General features: G+C 46.9%; 1 protein-coding gene across 1 annotated transcript in view; it reads left to right on the forward strand.

The window, feature by feature from the left end:
• Positions 1–20740, forward strand: part of LOC142578759 (glutamine synthetase-like) — a 29464-nt gene that overhangs the window by 5717 nt on the left and 3007 nt on the right. Inside the window, exons 2-5 of the mRNA XM_075688307.1 lie at positions 299–466; positions 13853–14002; positions 15094–15221; positions 19267–19469. Coding sequence (XP_075544422.1) covers positions 299–466; positions 13853–14002; positions 15094–15221; positions 19267–19469 — 649 coding nt within the window. The remainder of the gene's footprint in view (positions 1–298; positions 467–13852; positions 14003–15093; positions 15222–19266; positions 19470–20740) is intronic.

Raw genomic sequence — 20740 nt, forward strand, 5'->3', positions numbered from 1 at the left:
TTAAATAGGCACATGCAAGGACAGGACAATTGGAAAGAATGCATAGATGACAATGCACAGCGAGTGTCCTCTGTGCATTCTTTCCTTGTCTCGTCCTTACACGCGTCGATTTAACCGTGTTTCAACAGACCTGCTTACAGCAAATATCTTGCCGCAGAAGTGCTCGACACACGAGCGTTATTTCATCGCTAGTTGTGAAAGTGAGCTACGCTTGTCTCTATATGTCCCTTTCGTTTACCCACTTTTTGCGAATAGTCCTCGAGGCGTCGTCATTCTGGTCTCCGTTCCTCCTGTGCAGACTGCCCTCGCTGGACGTTCTGCGCCCTGGGCACGTACCAGTGGAGTGATGCCGGTGCAAAGTCCGAAATGTACCTGGTGCCCGTGGCCCTATTCCGCGACCCGTTTCTCAAGGGAAGGAACAAGCTGGTGCTGTGCCAGGTTTTGCAGCACGACGGCACGCCGCACGGTATAGACAAGTGATTACTTGCTTATCACTTTATTACCTGTTAATCACTGCTTGATTACCTGCTTGATTACCTGCTAATAACTTGATTATCACGTGGTTACTTGCGATATTGAGTGATCTGAACTGAGCTGAGTTATTGACTGAGTTATTGATTCAGTTATTTATTTCCTGGGTACATATTGATTAATTAATTAACTGGTTGATTGAACGGTTAAAATATCGATTAAAATGTTGATGAATTGATTAGTTCATTAGCTTATGCTTACGTTTAAACATAGTCAGACATGTGATGTAAACACAAGCCGTAGGAGGTGGCTGAGGGTTACTTTTGACCAGCTCAGTTACATTAATGTGCACTTAATCTCAGCAACTGGGCAGATAATTGGGTGAGCTAATGAACATCTAGAGCAGCAGCAGCGGAGCAAACACTGACTGACCACCCGAATGTTTCTGCCTTCCTTGCACATGGTAATGTGGCTACCGCTCTCTGGAATAGAACCGCGTCATCTCGTACTCTGTAGCACCAGCCTTGGTATGAGATGATGCGTTAGCTTGTCCGGTAGACGCAAGCGGACTGAGCGTTTTACCGGATGGGCGGAGGCGCAAATGCGAACGTACGCGGCCTGCACGGTGAAATCAAATGTTGGCGCAGAGCTCCACCAGGCAAACATAGATAATGTTGTAGTAAACAAGTGTATTTTAATTTGCTGCTGATGTACATTTTCGGCAGCAACCCGATTACTCCACTGCCGAAAATTTACACCAGAAACGAAGCAGAATAAACTTGGTTACTGGCGCGCAGGTGTATTTCGACCGCCCTGCTCCGTCGAGGTGCGCTCGTGCTGCGACGTCGCAGCCAATGGGAAGTTTATTAGGAACTCCGTCGAGGCACGCCTGTGACGTGGCGTCGAATCCAATGGGAAGTTAGGCTGCTACAGACATCGGACGCCGGATTTTTCGCTCAGTGAACCATTTGATGCTTTCGCGTAAAAGACGAATTTAATTGACCGGCGTATCTACGCCAATGTTGTTGTTTAGTGGACAATGCTGTTTTAGTGGACAATGTACATATAACCTTGTAATTCTTAGGTTATCCCCCCTCCCCCGACTACACTAAAGCTAATCATCCTAATGAATGTGAATGCACGAATTCCTGGCAAGGCGGTGCATGGCTGAAACATGCCGACACAAGAAACCTTAAGCAACGAAATTCAGATGTGAAGTCATCTTAATCCACGTAACAAGTGAAGAGACTCCTATTGAAATTTTATAGTGTCAAATCAAATTAAATTGCCCGGGGTTAACGTACCGAAGTTTACACGTATATAGGCTATGAGGCATGCCGTAGCGGAGGGCTCGTACTAATTTCCGGCAGCTTAGATATCCTTTAACGCCAACTACAAGCTCGGTACGCAAGCGTTTTTTGCATTCCACCCCCATCGGAATGCAGTCCGCCTCGGCTAGAATGGGCAGAACATCCCAATAGTTAACCAGCTCAAGGTGCTAGGTCTAGCAATCGAGAACAAAGGTACAAACGGGGAAACCATAAAGAAGTTAGACACAAAGGTAACAAACACCATAAGATTAATCAAGCGAATTACTAACAGGCACCAGGGTATGAAGGAAGAAATGCTGATAGTACGGCTGATACAATCATTCGTAATCAGTCAGCTCATATACCTAGCAGCCTTCCACAATTGATTTCCAGCTGAAAAGACCAAAATTAATAACCCGATAAAACAAAGGTATACAAACTAGCACTAGCGATTCCCATTAGTACGAGCACGGATCTCTGGCTAAAGTTAGGATTCCACAACACACTGGACGAACTCATAGAGGCACAACAAACATCTCAGGTGGAAAGACTAACCAAAACCAAAACGGGGCGACATGTACTACGCAAGTTAGGAATGAATTACCACAATCTATGCGAAGAAAAGAGGAAGATAACGAGATAAATTCGTAACAGACTCCTAGTACCAAATATACCCAAGAACATGCATCCAGGTTACAACGAGGGCAGGCGCACAAGTAGAGCAGAGAAAATGATCCGAAACTATGGGTCAGACGAAAAAGCAACCTTCGTAGACGCGCTGAATACCCACACAGAAAGAGCTACGTGGCAGTAGTAGATCACACACAAAAGACCCTTACAAGCGTGTCAGTTAATACCAAACATTCCGAGACAGCAGTGGAGGTAGCCATTGCACTAGCATTGGTCTCCACGAATGCTCAATACACCATTAGCGATTCTCAGGGGGCCATTAGAAGTTATGCTAAGGGTAGGATCTCTCCTGAGGAGTGACACATCACCAGAGTCAACGGAGCAAAATTCTCCAACACAGAGAATAACGGCAAGCAATTACTCTGGTTCTCAGTGCATACGATTGATTACAGGCATTCCCGCAATCAACCCCAACGAGGTAGCACACCGCGAAGGTCGAGCTCTTACTCGTCGAGCTGAGCAAGGAGTGACTTCCATCGGCCAGGAGAACGCGGAACAGGAGATATGGAGAGAAAAAGACAGATTAACAAGATTTAGCGATGTTACCAAATACTATCAAAATTGGAGGCGAATATTACCACCCCCTTACACTAAAATGAACAGAGCTGAGTCCGTCACTTGGAGGCGATTACAAACAGAAACTTATAAGAGTGCCGTGCAACTAAAAGCTTTCTACCCCGAGATATGCGAGAGCGATATATGCAAGCTATGCAAGTCTGCTAGAGCCACCCTTCAACACATGTTGTGGGAATGTAAAATATATCAAGATAAAATGGCAGTCTTTCCGGAAAATATGCGGGCGCGGGGGTCGGCCACGCTGCTCTGCTCAGTCCTCCAAGACCAACTCTGGGCCATGGAGGCCGTACGGGAGCAACAGCTCCCAGTGGCCATCTAGGCGGCCCCATTCCCGGGCATCCCAATCTCCGGTTTCCAAATACAGTTATCTCACTCACTCACAACTCCACTGGAGTTGTCTAGGCGTAAGCACCGTGGCAATTGTCGATCTCCATGCATCTCCGTGTCACTATCAATCTTATCAAACGTAATCCGACCAGTACAAACCCTTATCAGCCCTTATTGGTCTTATCAATCTTATCGCAATCGATCCGATCCTTGTCCTCCCTGTATTTATCAACCTTCTCAGTCTTGATCCGACCCTTAGCAACCCTTGTCGGTTCCTATCAACCTTATCAGAATTGCTCGAACCATAATAAGCCCTTATCGCTCTTTCGCACCTTATCCATCCACGTCGAACCATCATTAACCGTGATGAGATCCGCATACCCATCATCCATCCTTGTGACCCTGGTCAACTCATTGACTGTATTGCGCGACGCGAAGCGCATGAGCCCTCAGAGATCGGTGGTATTTCGGTTGGTGAAGGAACGCCCCAAGGGAAGGCACATCCCGCGACCAACGAAACGCATCAGGAATGTGGCATGTCTAGCTTAAATTTTGGCAAAACCGATATTTTCCTAGCCTACAAGGCTTTAAGTCGGCTCTACATGTGGTCCTTGAGATGGCTTTTATTCCACCATCACTAAATCTTCCAACAAAGTGTTCATAAAAACTGTTGTCCTTTGACATTTGTGTTGTATCGCCAGGGCAAACACATTCATATGGTTTAGATATATTCACCTTCTGCAAGCGTGGGTGTTTAGCCCGCCCTGCCCATCCTAAAGTGGGCTAAACACCCACGCGAGAGCCACCATATGTAAGGTTTTTTTTTTTGGTAGCTAAAATATGGTATGTCCTCCAGGTTCTATATTCCACAAGAAAGAATATTTAGCGATTTCATAGAGTTTTTTGCAACACTTGCCTGGAATATTAAGTACGAGCGAACATCTAGAAGTAAGTATTTCCGTAAGGTCAGGGAAAGGGGTTCGGGGATTAAGTCACTTGTTAAAACAGGTCACCAGCAGGTTTTTGTTCTTGAGATATCAGCAAGATCCTTACATGCATTCAAGTAATGCTGACAGAAGCCTTACCATAATTTGTAGTCCCCACCATAAAAAACGATCCATATAAGGTATCCCGTTACCTATGCGAGGTTGTATCCTCCTCTAAGTTTCTCAACAGCAGGTTTTCTATCGATTTCTTAAGTAATGCACCAAGGAAGTGCCTCCTAAAGGAGCTTGCAGACATATGCAGTATTTGCGGTCCCTATATAAAGATGGATTTATCAGACAAAATTAGGAAACGATGCTCCGAAACGTATCAAAAACATGTTAGTGCCTGCAGGGGTCAAAATGCTTTCTTTAAACTGCACACGGACACACTGCCAGTAAAAACATGACTCGAACGACGAGCTATATTTGTGCCGTGGGGTTTGTCTTTTATGTAGGAAACCAGATACAGTAGAACACGTTTTCATTGATTGCTGGGACGCTCACTTCTATTGGGATGTCCTTCAAAGGACACTGCCGAAGGACCTTCAAATAGATGCACCGGCATCATATTTCCAGCTGTTCAAGGAAATAGTGTCCCTCATGATGTGTTTATGCGTCTTGGCCTTTATAGCATGTGGAGCTCACGTATGGATATCCTAAACGCTGATCCTCAAGCACGATCGGTTAACGCTCGTTTTATTGAGAATGTCACGAAACTCAGGAATATACTGAAACACCAACGTGTTGAAGAGGAAGTGCTTGATATATCGGATGCCCTTACACAGTTGAAAGTTCATAAGTAAATGCAACTAACCTTACTCACGCTGGGGAAGGACGTGTTCACGTTATATCTGTAAATGCATGTTTTGTTGCATATGGCAAAAAAAGTGGGTGGGTGCTTAGCCCAATGGATAAAATACTCGGGTTCTGAGCGTGGGGTCGCACTTTCGAAACTCACCACCGCTAACGTTTTTCCTTACGAATTTATTCTGCTTCTTTCTTTTTTTAATGGAGCGCATCGTGTTATGCATAATGGACGGACAGACAGACCGACTAACAGATCTCCTGGGTGAGTCGCCTAAGAATGCTAGCGCATTACAATGTGGCTGGTGCGGCAGCGCCGTCGGAATGAATACACGATTCGGCTCAGGTGAACTGTTTGGAGGAAGCAGGTGCGGGTCAACCAACCGCGCTGTGCAAATGGCTCGCGCTATGCATGCGGGAAATGTGCGGCGCTAGTCCTGATGGGTACTGACTGACTGTTTCATTTGCCTTTCTTTTTTTTGTTCCTTTCCGGCAGTGTCGCTAGTGAGGGCCGTCTGACATTAACTGCGCGCATGCAAGCCGGTGGCTGTAGCGTCGGCACTGCGCAGCCAGACGAAGATGCAGGAAACTATTCGCTTGACTTCGTACGAGCCCACTTGAGTGGCACTGAAGCGTTTCTCCTAAATAAGGGCCATCCACAATGATTAGCTCAGGTTGGGCAAACCCACCTTTTTAAAGCGAAGCTATGTCTCACTGATTCATTCGTGAGAGGCCAATAACGCACTGCAGGAAAGCCAACTTGCACGCCTGAGTAGAACACTACAGTTTACATTCGCAGTACCGCACCAGCGTCGATTGGCCGGCCGGTCAGTGCCTGATAACGGCTCGAAGCGACGAGCTCAGCAAGAGTAGCGCATGCGCACAAAGTTCACTGGAAGCGCAAGTTGCGTCTGCTGGGCGTGACACCACTCCTGTTGCGATTGAGCTTCCCTGCTTACCGGAGAATGCAAGTGCGCGTGAACACGGGCTCGTGTTAGAATCTGGAAAAAAAATCAAAGACCTTTTCTTAAAGAAAAATGGTTGAACGCCGCGCTACCCAGACAAAGTGTACATATCTGCATTACATCACGCGCGTCACGCAATGCATTCTCGGTCGTCACCGTGGGTAGGCCGCGGGTGCAGCGGACGGCAGAAGAAGAGGCTGCCGTATACGCGAACGTAAGCGTGAGCGGCATGCGGCAACGGCATGCAGAAGCCACGTGGGAGACGCTTGTGCAGTCTAGATGCCTACTGGTCTTGTGATCGTCGGCGTGTAGATCAGAGCGAACACATCTCGTTGTGACGCGTAAACGTTCCTGGCTGAAACGATGAAGATCTTGAAGTGACATAGTACGCCGATTCTTGTGTGCGGTGACTTCGATGTGGCCAAAGATCCCGGAAAATGGATCGATAAATTCATGCTAGATCGCTACACGTTGAAACTGAAGACGCTACAGAGACCCACGACGCAACACCGTTCCTGCATTTATCTCACGTTTGCAAGCAGGCTGTGTCACGTTACTATAATAGAGCTTCTGACCATGTATCGCAGCGATCACAACGCAATACTGTGCAAGTGTAGAGTCGTCCTTGAAAGTGTGAGTGTGCGCGTGTAATCAATGGCTACGTGATCTAAAATAAAGGCTATGCAACTTGACTACATGTGTCTGCATTCAACTTCAACGTTCAAAAAAGACAATCTTAAACAAGCAATCGAATCACATATGCGTAGCATCGGGTCGCTCAGCATTTCTTTGGTTCGTTGCTTGGTCCTTGGCTTTGGACTTTGACTTTGATTCACTTTGCATTGGGGGAAAGCTTCGCGTTCAACCATCCTTCTTTAATAAATGGGCTTTGATGTTGTTGTTGTTGTTTTTTTTATAAATTTCTCCGCGCAACTGGAGAGTAAAAAATGCGACTTTTTATCTATCCGTACTTAGAATTTCAACATTATTCGGCCGGAAGTCTGTCGCGTGAGTAGCGTATGAACGTAACTCTCAGTGGTGGTGGTGGATGTGGTGGTAACCTTTATTGAAATGTGAAAGGGTAGAGGGGGACGTGGCTGAGGGATCGTTTTTCTATGTAATTTTTGCTTGCGTTGCTCTGTAGTTTCTTTTGTGATATAAACCTCGCAGAAGCCCTTGTGGGCACCCTATGGCTTTATTTAGTCTGTAGCAAGCTTTTGTTTAGAGAAATTATTTATTTTAAATGCATTCCGCATGTTTGTTTGTTTGTTTGTTTGTTTGTTTGTCTGTTTGTTTGTTTGTTTGTTTGTTTGTTTGTTTGTTTGTAGTACCCATTTCTTCGTGCATGCTGAAGAGACCTTCGTTCTGCAATTGAATTACTTACATTAATCCCTATTATGATGGCGAAATTAAGTTTGCACTTTTATGGTATTGGCTTCAGAAGATTACCAGATTTGATAATACTGTGGCAATCTTGAAAAACGATGTATTTTATTTGATAGATATTCACGTTCCTCATTTTGCGTCGTGTCAGTTGCCGCCTCGTTATTGCTGTTACGGGATAAAATCACGAATATTTTGCACTTGCGAAAATGCAACCGGTTAACACTTTCGGGCATGGTGGTTCCCTCAGGTAATTACCGTTTCTATATTTTCATACTGCACGTTATTTTTATGCTTTCGCCATTCTAACAGAGAGGCGCCACTTCCGACTGGCTTGAGAGGGAGCTGTGTAAATTTTTTTCCCCGAACTGCAAAGGCGTGACTCACGCTGGTCCCGGCTGATTTTTATGAAAAGAAAGGCATGTGTCCTTACTAAGTTGCTAGCTTGGAATAACATTTTATATATGTAGCAAATACTAAGTAAGCTGGAGTTGAAGTGCTCCACTTGTTTAGCACAGAGCGCCATGTCACTGAAGCTCGCGGTCACTTGGAGTGATCACCGAAAGGTATTAGAGGGCTGGTAGTATGTTATTGTTTCTTGATGATTCAGATAAGGATTTTGCGGAAATACCATCGCACTCCGATAGCTTCACAAGGGGCAACGACTTCAGTGAGAATAGTTCTGAACATGAAGCAGATGATCCAGCGACTAGAACGCGCAAAGACCTGGCGTGAGAAAAGTTCTTCCCGCTGTTTGTGACTCGTCTGATAGTGATCAAGACACTCCTGTCATGACTTCGAAGGTGTGGAGTCCTTCCTACAAAATATCCCCACCACTTGACTTCTTATCGTACAGTGGAGTGCCACTTTCTATTCAGGATATAGATGAAAGAAGTCCTAGCAACATCTTCAGCCTATTTTGGACACCGTCCCTGATAGAACTCCTGGTATTTCAGACAAATCTCTATGTTCAGCAGTAGGGCAAGCCATATACAAAAGGATAGAAAGTTGGGCGAGTCGGTACGGTAACATGATCTTGGATTGTGGCGCGAAGTGACACGGACGCAGACTAGAAGCAGACAGGACGAGTGCTGGATACACCAACTACTTCAAATACACAAACTACTTCAAAAGAAATGTGTTCTTTTCTAGGGTTGGATCTCCTGATGGGCATCAAAAGAAGTCCAATTCACTGAGATTATTGGTCCACTGCACCTGACTTGCATAATCCCTTCATTTTAACAGTTATGCTAGCTAACATATTCGGCTGGCTTTTATCCCACCTGCATCTCAACGATAAGAACTTGCAGACAGTGAGGGACTACCCCAATTTTGGCAAGGTGTGTAAAGCTCGTCCTCTCCTCGCTTAAAGGGAAGCTGAAAGCTTTTCCAGAAAAAATGAGTGAAGAGCAGTACGTCATGGTTTTCAACCCTCTGAATTCAAATATCCCATCGAAATTGAGCAAAAGAAAGCGCAAATAGATTTTATTTCGACGAAAAGTGCAGCAGCAGACTCAGGACAGCTCGCGCGCCTCGTTTCCGCCCGTGATTGGTCGGGCTCCTCGTGACGTCAACAATGGTGTTCGTCCGGATCGACTGCTGCCGCTACACACGAAGCACGGTGCAAGGTACTTTGGCGCTATTTTGCTGAGACGGTCATGGAAAATTTCGAGAGCTTGCGTTTCTGTGAGGAGTTCGGCGTTAAGTCAAAACCCCACGAGAGCGATCTTGTGCGCGACGCCGACAGGCGACGGCTTCGAGCGACAAAACAGGTCGTCGCTTGAACAGATCGCTCGGTGTTGTCACTCGATCGCTCGTTTCTAGAAATCTAGAATTCGTCACTCGTCGCCCGGAAGTGCTATGAGTGACTAGCCAATTGCGCAAAGCCGGAACTGGATGTACATAACTCAAACACTACGGTTTGTCGCACGTTACGAACAAACTATTGAATATTACAGGTTACTTCCCCTTTTCCCTTCCCCTAGTGCAAGGTAGTAAACCGGGCGTTTTAACTCTGGTTAACCTCCCTGCCTTTCTCTCATTTGCATCTCTCTCTCTCCGCAAGAATAAGAACCTAGTGCAAGACCTTCAGAAATATTTTATGCTCCTTTTTGCAGTAAAATACATCAACCTAAATTGACAAAGCACGCGTCACGCTAGTTTCGGCGCGTATATTGCTGCCCCCGTACCTGAAAGTCGTCGCTCACAGCCGTCGCTCGCGTAGAGTTCGACTTGTAGGCGACGAGTGAACGCGACAGCCATCGCCTCGCTTGTCGCTGTCACGTGCAAGATCACTTGTATGGGGTTTATACTTGTACGTGTACTTGTAACTACATGTACGAGCCGATTACGAAGAGCCGGCCTCTCCAAGAAGCAAAAAATGCTGGTGGAAGCAGTGCTTTCCATGCGAATCAAGGCGAAGTGTTAGCATCTCCTTGTGTTGGAAATGCTTTGGCGAGTATGTTTTTTGCTAAGCTGCACTCAGCGATCCAGTGAGTACGTTTCCGGGCAAACAACTGTAGTGTTATGTTCCTGCATGCCTCCTCGTAGAACGTAAGCGGTGATGCGATCTTCGGCATTTGTGCGCTGCCCCAAAGCTGTCGGCAACCTACACAGACGGATTAAACGCGGTAAAAGTTTACCGGCTGTTGTAGCACGTGTAGTATAAAACCCTCATCAGCGCGCCATCCGCACGCTACTCGTAACCGGCGAATTCCGTCGGCTATGTAAGATGGTCGGTTTCTCTATGTGCGTGAGAGAAGGGGGAGCGCAGCGTCCTGGCGTAAGCCGGCTTTCCAACACATGCACGCTTTACACTTGCACTGCGTTATGGTAGCTGCATGCAGGCTGTTTCACAACACACTTGCGAATAGAAAATTCGCGGTGCTTGGCGATGAAACCTGCGTCAACGGTGGGACATAAACATGCACCTTCCGTTCAGCGAGCTAACACGAAGAAACCATAGCACGCATTATAACTGTGGTAGTAATCGTCGTCACGTAAGTGGTTAGAGCAAAGCACTGTTGGTCTTGTGCGCTTGAAGTTCTTTCGCTTCACAGCAGCCTCCCACTTAGCTGAAAGCTTCTTGTGTTGCGGGAACTAATGGAACATCGGAACATCGTCGCGGCCGCTGGGGTTCGTGCAACCGTAGGCTGCACAGAACGCCGGCATGATCGGCCTACAAGTTCAATTGATGCGGCGCTCGTCAACTACCACTCTACATACACACAAACAAAGGAATGTAGGGTCGAGCTACGCAGATTAGGACGACACGCACGCAGAAATAAGCACGGTCAGGCACGGTCACGGAGACAGCGAAGGAACGGAACACCAGTGCTGACATCACTTCACCGCGCTTTCCGGTCTCCGCTCGCATCGTCAGCGTCAGCAGCAACGCGCGGCGCTCGACGAGGGGGGGTGGGGGTGGGGGGGAGGCGGAGCTACAGCGCAATTTTAACCGACGATTACGTCGCTCCTAAGCGAAAAATCCCCCCCAAATTTTTACCTGCGTGGTTTATAAGGTTCCCGCATCCGTATATGAGCGTGTTATTGAATTAACAGACTCTTCAGCTTCCCTTTAACTATCCAAAACCTTTCCGGAAAACTACCTCCTTGGCGAACTTCTCGAAATTGATGAATCAATTATTGGTTCTATAGGGAAGGAGTTCCTTGAAGCAGTACGTGCGGCAAAATCGTGTGAAGAATGGCTACGAAGTTCGGATGCTTTGGGCCAGCAATGATTGCGACCCTCAAATTTGAGATTTAGAGTGGCAAATACGAAGATGGCGTTCAGAGAGGGCTAGACACCCAGATAATAAAAAAAAGGTATGTCGTGACATTAGAGGTAAACGGCATCGTGTTCTTTTTTCTTCGCAATTGCTTTACCAGCTAGGACTTCCTCAAGGACCTGTAGCAAGGTGGCATATACACACGTGGGACGCTCAAGTCTAACACAAAGAACTTGGCCTCTTTACAGGTTGATAAATCAATGAAAGGTGGTGACACAGACTGGAGTGTCAGCGAGGACACTCTGTGCTGTATGAAATGAAAGGACAAAAAAAGACCGTTTATTTGCTTACAAATTTTCATGACCCTTGCACTGAAGTCGAAGTGGACAGAAAAAACAAGGATGGAACAGTGAGCAAAGTGCACTGTCCATCAGCCCTCCAAGGCTATAAACAAACACATGAATTTTATTGACATATTACATCAGCGGAAAGGCCACATCAAGTGGGCAGAAAGTCGAGGAAATCGCGCCACAGAATTATTTCCACCTGTTGGATTGCTATGTGGTGAACGCCTTTCGTGTGTACAGCCAACTCGAAGGCCTTGACTCCTTCCGCATGAAAGACTTCTGCAGCAGTGTCACGACCACTCTCACAGCGGAAGCTGAAGTTTGTAAGAAGTGCAGGTCATCTGCTACCAAGGTAGTGCAGGTCAAAAAATCAAAGCGCTATGTCAACACTGCTGTTCGCCAGCTTCACTGAAAGCACCAGTCGAAAAGATGTACAAAACGAAATTGAGGCATTTGCAGCAGAAGAGCTCTACCTTCAAGGATGGCATGGATGTGTGAGACATGTAACATTCCCTAGCGCTTGAGGGGAAAGAAGGACTGTTTCGTGGCCTTCCGCCGAACGTGACTGCTAGACACTTACTGTATGGTGGTCACCTCAAGTGACTACCTCATTTGTCTTGGACTAAAAACGACAATTTGGTATATATATATATATATATATATATATATATATATATATATATATATATATATATATATAGAAAAGAGAAAAGCATTTTCTAGCCATGTGTTCACTACTACATAAAATTCAGCTTTCCTCTTGAAATAAATTTCTGTGCATGAAAGAGTTAAGCATTTATCGTTCCTTCCCTCGAATGGCAGGTGCATGCAATGGACGACACACGAGCGAGGCTATTGCGCTGCGGTCACGCCATACATCTTCCTTCAGGCACACAGGCGTTTCCGTGTTTGGTCTCTTCCAAACCTCGCGTTCCCGTATTCGACCTAACGCTATTTATTTTTCTTTGAAGCTAACATATAGGAACGCTCTGACTGCCACAAGCCGTTCCTGCCACGGCCGAGCGCATCTCTGAGTGCAATCTCTGAGCCGCGGTGTGGCTGCGACTCTGCTGCTCAGGCTGTGAGCTAGATTCTTGACGCGACGCCCGCGTTTCGGTGGTGGGGAAATGCAAGAACTCTCGTCTACTTCGATTAAGGCGCAATTTAAGAACCACGGGTGGTGAAAATGAATCCGGATACCTCCACGACGACATTTGTCATTGCAGCGGTTTTCCTTTAAGAAATTAAACCCCTCGATTAAATCATTCAAACAACTCAATCACGCAAACGACTAAAATAGCACCACTGATGCGGCCAAGCGAAGTTCATGGTATACTGATCGTATGTGGCTTGAAGGGGTTCAGGGCGCGTCTGCTAGTCAACCGATAGTATCCACTGTCCCATTGTGAAACCTGTTGCACTCCCGTTCAAATCCATCCTCGCCATTGCTCTTCACTTGTGTTACTAGATGTCCTTGTGTTACCACATTCATTGTGACGCATTGTAGGTGACGCCCTACTGCATACTGTAGGTGGCGTTCGGGCGGAGCAGTTGCTAGCAACTTCTGCACGACTGTAGGTCTTTCTGCAGCTAGCAACACACTTCCTCCTCTTCCTGTTTTGTTACCCCTGACCCTTAATTTCAGAGCGGTGAGTGAAGTTCTCTATGACTTCCCAGTTTTCACACAATGCGTTTCATCAAAACTAGATCAAACAGAACGATGCCAAGACTTGTCTCGCTTCATCGCTCACTCTATAGATTTGCATTGATAGTGGTTTGCCATTATGCTCCCCGTCCCCCCTTTTCTTCTTCTTTTTCTGTGGTGGTTTTCCTTGGCTAAGATTTTCGTATAGCCGGCCCTTCATGATCAGTTCCCACACTTCGCAGGCAACATTAACAGCTGCTGATTCATTGTTGATGTACATATTTTGAGCTTTGCTTAGGAAATTACTATTGATATAAGAACCCGATTCTAATGCTAAATACTAATTTTACTGTGATGCATACTTCCACACCTGAACATGCAGACGTAACTGTTGCGCTACCTCGCGTATGAAAACGCAACTCGCTGTTCAACTTGAATTCTCGCGTGTCTTTTGAGTGGGTGCTCTGGCAATCTTCCAGCAAGTGTTTTACAATTACAGGTCCTTGGTTCACACAGGGAAAGCCTTTTCAGTACTTCTCATAATTTTCCAGTGTTCCTTCACTGCTGCACTAATGCACTGGTGCGCATAGACACCCGTCACCGGCCATCTTCTATTCCAGAGACCAACACTCGCCACTCATGCGCTGAGGTGATGACGAAAGCTGCCGGTCATGCACCATGGTTTGGCATCGAACAAGAGTACGTGCTTCGAGAGAAGGATGGTCGGGCGCTCGGCTGGCCCAAGGATGGACACGTGATTAGGCCGCTGGGTATGTACACGGCAAGAGCGCTTGTAATAACAGGCCATGCTTCCTAAAAGGTTTTAACGGTGGTGTGCTTTCAGAGCGCACGAAGCCGACAGCGGCATACTTCGGCCAGAATAAAGCAGTACGTTGAACACGGTTTCCTGTTCTGTCAAAAACACGACACAGATCGTCAAAATCAGTAAAGCAAGTTCCCTGGCATATTGATCCAAGATCACTGTTCTTGTATAAAAATCTATAACCATGGTCAGCTAGTGCACCGCGGAGGAGTCCATGACATTAAGGATCTTCAGATGCAAACCTCTGGGAGCCTTGTGTTAGCTTATTTTGTCATAGGTATCTGTATACTTGCGCGGTTTACCGCATGTATAAAATGATGTGCCGTGCCCACGTGGCAAACCCCGTGAGTATACCACGTAGAAATTTTTCAACTTCATAACAAGTTGACCGAATATTTACGCGCTTCGAAAAGTGTTGTCAAGGAAACGCGTCTGGGAAATGCCAATGACGTCATGGTAAATTTACGGATTTCGCAGAATATTATAGTATTACGATCCTGACCAAGAAAAGCCCACAAAAATAGGAAGATTGAGTGTACTTCCGGAATCAAGAGCAATGATTATTTCTTTTTTTTTCCGTTCTTTGTTTTTCGTATGTGTGTGTGTGTGTGTGTGTGTGTATAGAGAGTTAAGCAGGCCCAAAAATACACATTCACGATAACTGCACTGGACGCACTTTCACAGGCAAACTGGCACATTTTTAAGTACAGAACTGATCGCCCATTTTTCCTTAAGGTTTCTTTAATGTCCCTTTAATGGCTTCTCTCGTAACAGATTCCATTGCCCTCTCTAGCACGTTGCTTCTTCCACAGTCTCTGAGATCAGGCAACGTGCTCGCGAAGCCTGATACCGGAAGCCATGCTTCTCCACGCGTTGTGCCTCGGCTGTTACTGTAACCGCAGAACTGCCTCGCGATGTGTCTGTCTGCCATCAAGTCTTCAGTTTTTTGCAGATATAGTCAATAATGTGCCGCCATAAATAAAGCAGCGCAACATGATTGCGTCGAACTCGTCTTTATTAGTTCTTTTTGAACTTCAGGGCCCTTCTACAATGGCGTTGGAGCGGAGAACACCGTCGGAAGGCAAATCTCGGATGCCCACCTCAAGGCCTGCGCCTACGCCGGGGTCAAGCTAGGCGGCAGCAATTCCGAGGTGGTTCTGTCTCAGGTGGGATGCATGGCCCGTAGTATGACCTTTTTTTCTGTGATCACAGCGCTAATTAGCGCAACGTTGCGTCTTCGTATTTATATATATATAGCATTGTAATTAACCATATTCTTTATAATGTCCTGCTGGGCTAAAAAAAAAAAGTATACTGGCAAACTGTTAATTTCCCTAAATGAGATATCTATATCACAGTCGTTGCACCAATGGGCGCCTTTTGTTGTTGACAGCTCTCACAACTGTTGCAACAGACATCAACGCACGGGCTCGCTAGTGTGCGATTATCAAAATATTTTGTAAAATTGAAGCGAGTCGTCATGGCTATCTGAGCGTTCGCGCGCTACTTTTAGTCGACAGGAAGCTTGGCACTGTTCGTCGTGGATTTTTCACTAAATAACTTGTGTCGTATTTCTTATCGCCGCAATACCACTCCTTTCGTCTAACAGAAGACGACGTTGTTCCCGCCTCGATCATGTACCCTTGTTTCGGTAGCACGTGACGTACCGTTTCATTGCGAAGGCGTTGCCGATCAAATAACCACGTTGTTGTTCATTCAAGGTATCTCGGTCGCACGGGGAATCGCAAATGTCACCGACGGGCGCACGAACTTGTTGCTAACAAATTTTAGAACAGAGCGACGGCGCCTTCCAAAAGGCACGGCTGTGGCTTATTTTGACGGTGTTGCGGATGTCTGCGGCTGCTGTTCACTACTCGAAGAAGCCCCTACGCAAGACCCAGCTCCTGTACTTGACGTCAGCACTGCTTTGTCGCCGCTCGAACGAGAACGGCTTCTTACGCTACTGGCCAAATTCAGCGTCTGCTTTGCGTCGACGTCCAGCATCGGTCGAACACCTCTAACAAAGCACCATATAATTACAGAGGATACGGCAAGACCAATTCACCAAAATCCTTATCGTGTTGCTATCAGAGAACGTGAAGCCATACAACAACAAGTGACAAAAATGCTTAAAGACGACGTGATCCAACCATGAAGGAGTCCCTGGACATCTCCTGTAGTTCTAGTCAAGGAAAAGGACGGCAGCTTGCGTTTCTGTGTGGACTACCGTGAACTAAATCAGATGACAAAGAAAGACGTGTACCCACCTCCCCGTATAGACAATTCACTCGACAGGCTTCGACACGCGCGTTACTTCTCTTCAATGGATTTAAAAAGCGGATATTTGCAAATCGAGGTAGACCCGAGAGACTGTGAAAAAAAGTGCTTTTGTGACACCAGACGGCCTATACGAATTTAAGGTCTTGCCTTTCGGCTTGTGCTCTGCCCGTGCTACGTTCCAACACCTCACGGACACTGTGCTTTCAGGCCTGAAGTGAAAAACCTGCTTAGTGTACCTCGACGACGTCATCGTGTTCTCCGCAACATTTGAAGAACATCTCGAACGCCTTGAAGCAGTTCTGTAGTCCATCCGGTCCGCCGGCCTTACCTTGAAATCGGAGAAGTGCCACTTAGGCTTTGCGGAACTACAGTTTCTTGGTCACGCCGTCAGCCACGCAGGTGTCCGCCCGGATCCCGAAAAAATTGCCGCCGTCGCACAGTTTCCCCTACCATCTGATAAAAAGCTCGTATTGCGTCACCGTTAACTCGCCTGACGAGAGACGACGTTGCTTCTGTATGGGGCGACGAAGAGCAAGGTGCATTCAACGACTTGCGGGAACATCTCCAGACACCACCAGTGCTTGCTCACTTTGATGAGACCACTCCTACATTGCTCCACACTGATGCAAGCAATGTTGGCTTGGGAGCTGTTCTTGTGCAACAGCAGGTGGTCACAGAAAGAGTACTTTTCTATGCAAGAACACTCTCACGCACAGATGCTAATTATTCCACGACTGAGAAAGAATGCCTCGCCGTAGTATGGGCGGTTATTAAATTTCGCCCATATTTGTATGGCCTCCCCTTCACAGTTATCAGCGACCACCATTCACTGTGTTGGTTGACAAACATTAAAGATCCTTCGGGACGACTGGCGCGTTGGCACCTACGGCTGCAAGAGTTCGACATGACTGTCAAGTACAAGTCGGGGAAACGACATACGGAGGCTGACTGCCTGTCTCGATCGCCGATAGAGTCGTCTGCTCCACCCGAAGAAGACTCGGCATTCGTTTGTGTTCTGGACACATCCACTATCGCGCAACAACAACGGGATGACCCTGAGTTGCTTAAACTCATCAATTACTTAGAGGGCAGATCTGCTAAACCGCCTAGAGTTTTCGCAAGAGGACTGTTATCGTTTTGTTTGCGGGCGAAAGTACTTTACAAACGAAACTTTTCTTCGACCGGGTCCCGCTATCTGCTCGTCATTCCTGCAGCTCTTCGTACGGAATTACTTGAAGCCTGTCACAACGAGGTGAATTCTGGTCACTTAGGCCGCACGAGAACGTTGGCCAGAGGGCAGCAGAGGTACTACTGGCCGAGACTTACCACCACCGTGAAACATCACGTTCGCACTTGCCTCGAGTGCCAGAGGCGCAAGTCGCCTCCGTCGAAACCAGCCGGTCTCCTACAACCCGTCCAGGTTCCTCGAAGACCATTTGACCAAATCAAAATGGATATTTTGGGCCCACTTCCTACTTCTACTACAGGCACTCGCTTTGTTATCGTCGCAATCGACTATCTCACGCGTTACGCTGAAACAAAGGCAATCCAGAGAAGCACAGTAGCCGAGGTGGCGCGCTTTTTCATAGAGCATGTTGTATTGCGACACGGCGCACCAACCGTCGTAATAACAGACCGAGGAACCGCATTCACGGCTGCACTTTTAGATCACGTCTTGCTGCTAAGTGGAACGGCTCATCGGAAGTCAACCGCCTACCATCCACAAACCAACGGATTAACAGAACATTTAAACAAAACAATTGAAGACATGCTCTCCATGTACGTGGATGTTGAACAGAAAAATTGGGACGACATCCTACCTTATATCACCTTTGCATATAACACAGCGAAACAAGAGACAACGCGCATGACTCCGTTCACCCTTGTTCACGGACGGGATGCACGAACGATGTTGGATGCAATGATTCCGCACGACTTTGACGACACTGATCCGGACGCCGATGTGTGTACGCAACGCGCAGAAGAGGCTCGGCAGCTCGCACGCTTGGGGATCTGCCAGCAGCAAGACTACGACGAGGACGCTATGATCTTAACCGTCGAATGGTAATCTGTGACGTCGGCAACAGCGTGTGGGTTTGGACACCCATACGAAAACGAGGCCTCTCCGAGAAGCTGTTAAGACGATACTTCGGACCACATCGAGTATTGCGCCGACTCAGTGATGTCACGTACGAGGTCGTCCCCGATAGTCCCAATTGTACGCGGCGCCGCACGCACCGTCCTGAACTTGTGCACGTTGTCCGCATGAAGCCGTATGTGAGCGAATAACTATGCGAGAGACTCTTACTTCCGCGAGTGACATTTCTGGTTTAGCATCGGGGCGACGCGCTTTAGGGAGTGACAAATGACACGTGTATTCTATACAGAAGACAACGACGATGGGGGCATTAATGGACTCCGTCTAGTGGGTGGCTGAGAGTGGGTGAGGACGAAGAGGACGGGCCTCTGTTACATTTGTTTTTGAACAGGTTGTCCTGTTGTTCTTGAAGAACGCCTCCCTGTCTTCTGTCCGCGTTGTACCGCGACAATATATTACATGAGATCTACTTCAAGAAAGAATGCAAAGCAGTTACAGATCACAACGCTACCCTACCCACTGTTCAAGCGTGCTCACACCAGACACCCCACTCTCATTTCTTCCCTATAGCATAGGATCTTCTCCGATGATCCATCATCATCAACTGATCTCGAGTGATGTATCGGCACTATGAAAGTAAAAATAACCTCACGCGAAGCTCGAAGTTATGCTGCGATGGCTCTCGCACTTCACGCGTATGTTTTTATTTTCTCGTATATATATATATACTTTGGCGTTGAGTCTTGTTTTATAATGCAACGTGTGCCGGCCTGACATCATTCCATCCTTCACAACGTTACGACGACGCACGACGGCTTATTTCTCTTCTATAGTGGGAGTACCAAGTGGGACCACTGGAAGGCATCGCGGCGGGCGATCATCTGTGGATCTCGCGCTACATCCTCGTGCGTGTGGCAGAAGACTTTGACGTGGTCGTCTCGTTTGACCCGAAGCCCTTCGAGAGTGACGCTCTCTGCGGCTCTGGCGGACACATCAATTTCAGCACCAAGGACATGCGCAAGCAGGGAGGCCTCGAGTGAGTGGCGCCATTCGGCTCTCTTTCTCTCTTTTCTTTTCCTTTCTTCTTTTTTTCTTATTTGCTGACTGGTTTCCGCGCATTGTGTGCATGCCTGATGATGCACGTACTCTGGGTGACGCTGGAGAACGGGGGAAATGTAGCCCTTTGTCGTCATCCGCTCTTCTTTGCCCTTGCTGCACCGGTCGGGCGTGTTAACTGCCGATGATAGAATGTGTAAGCGCGAACGAAGAAGTAGAAAGGAACGAATACACAGAGACAGCACTTCGTTTCGGTTTCTTTCTACGTCCTCGTTCAATTGCACTTACACATTCTGTCATATATTTAAACCAACTAGCCCGCCAATATTGCTGTTGTTAACTTCACTGTTGTTAGCAGCGCAACGAGAACTGATCCGCTCATTGCATTCCGGTGGCACGTACTCTATGGCCTCTCCCTCTACGTGTATACCTCCAGTTTCCTTCTAATCCGCTGGCTGGATTTTGTTTTCCTGGGAAGATTTTGTACATCATATCATTCCATATATTTAATATGCATGGGGTGATTTTTTAACAAGTTCATGTTGTTAACTGCAACAGGGCCACGATGATAACGGGAGACGACGCTCAGGAGGACGAGTAACCTTCGCGGTCTAACGTTGCCTGCCATGCATACGAGGCTTTCTTAAAGAAAAAAAGAAAAAGATAAAGAAAGCACATCCAACTCGCATTGCGTAACCTTTGAAAAACGCATCTTTAGTGGAGGAGTTATTAAGTGTTATAAATTTGCCCATTTCATTCCTGCGTCATTGGCGTAAAGGAAACTGGCGCTCTTGCGCACCCGTCCATATACGCACGCAATGTGGCAACTCTCTGCCGTATACTTCTTCATTTTTTCTTATTTATTTTAAATGTAACACCTGCTTCTTTGCTAATTATTGTTGTTGTTGTGTTGACCTGAGTGATTGTGGCGCATATCCAAAAGGGGGGGGGGGGGGGGATTGGCCATGAATCGGTGGTTAAATTAGGTGTATAAAAACAATTTCGACGTTGGAACTTAGAAAGTAAAGTTTTTCTGAGAGTGAAAAAGCAATAAGAAGAAAACCATGAATAAAAATAACTCCCGGTGTGAGCACGGGCCAAAGTATCAACCCGCGGTGATCATCTCAAAGGTCTAGTTTGACATTGCTACGATAGAAGTACGCGTGTAATTTTGGCCCGATGGTAGGAAAGTAGGCAAAGAAATGTTAGAAAGCTTTGTTTTATTAAAGGAATTGTGCTGTTGATTACGTA

This window comes from Dermacentor variabilis, chromosome 4, assembly GCF_050947875.1.
Source record: "Dermacentor variabilis isolate Ectoservices chromosome 4, ASM5094787v1, whole genome shotgun sequence".
In the NCBI taxonomy this organism is placed as follows: Eukaryota; Metazoa; Arthropoda; class Arachnida; order Ixodida; family Ixodidae; genus Dermacentor; species Dermacentor variabilis.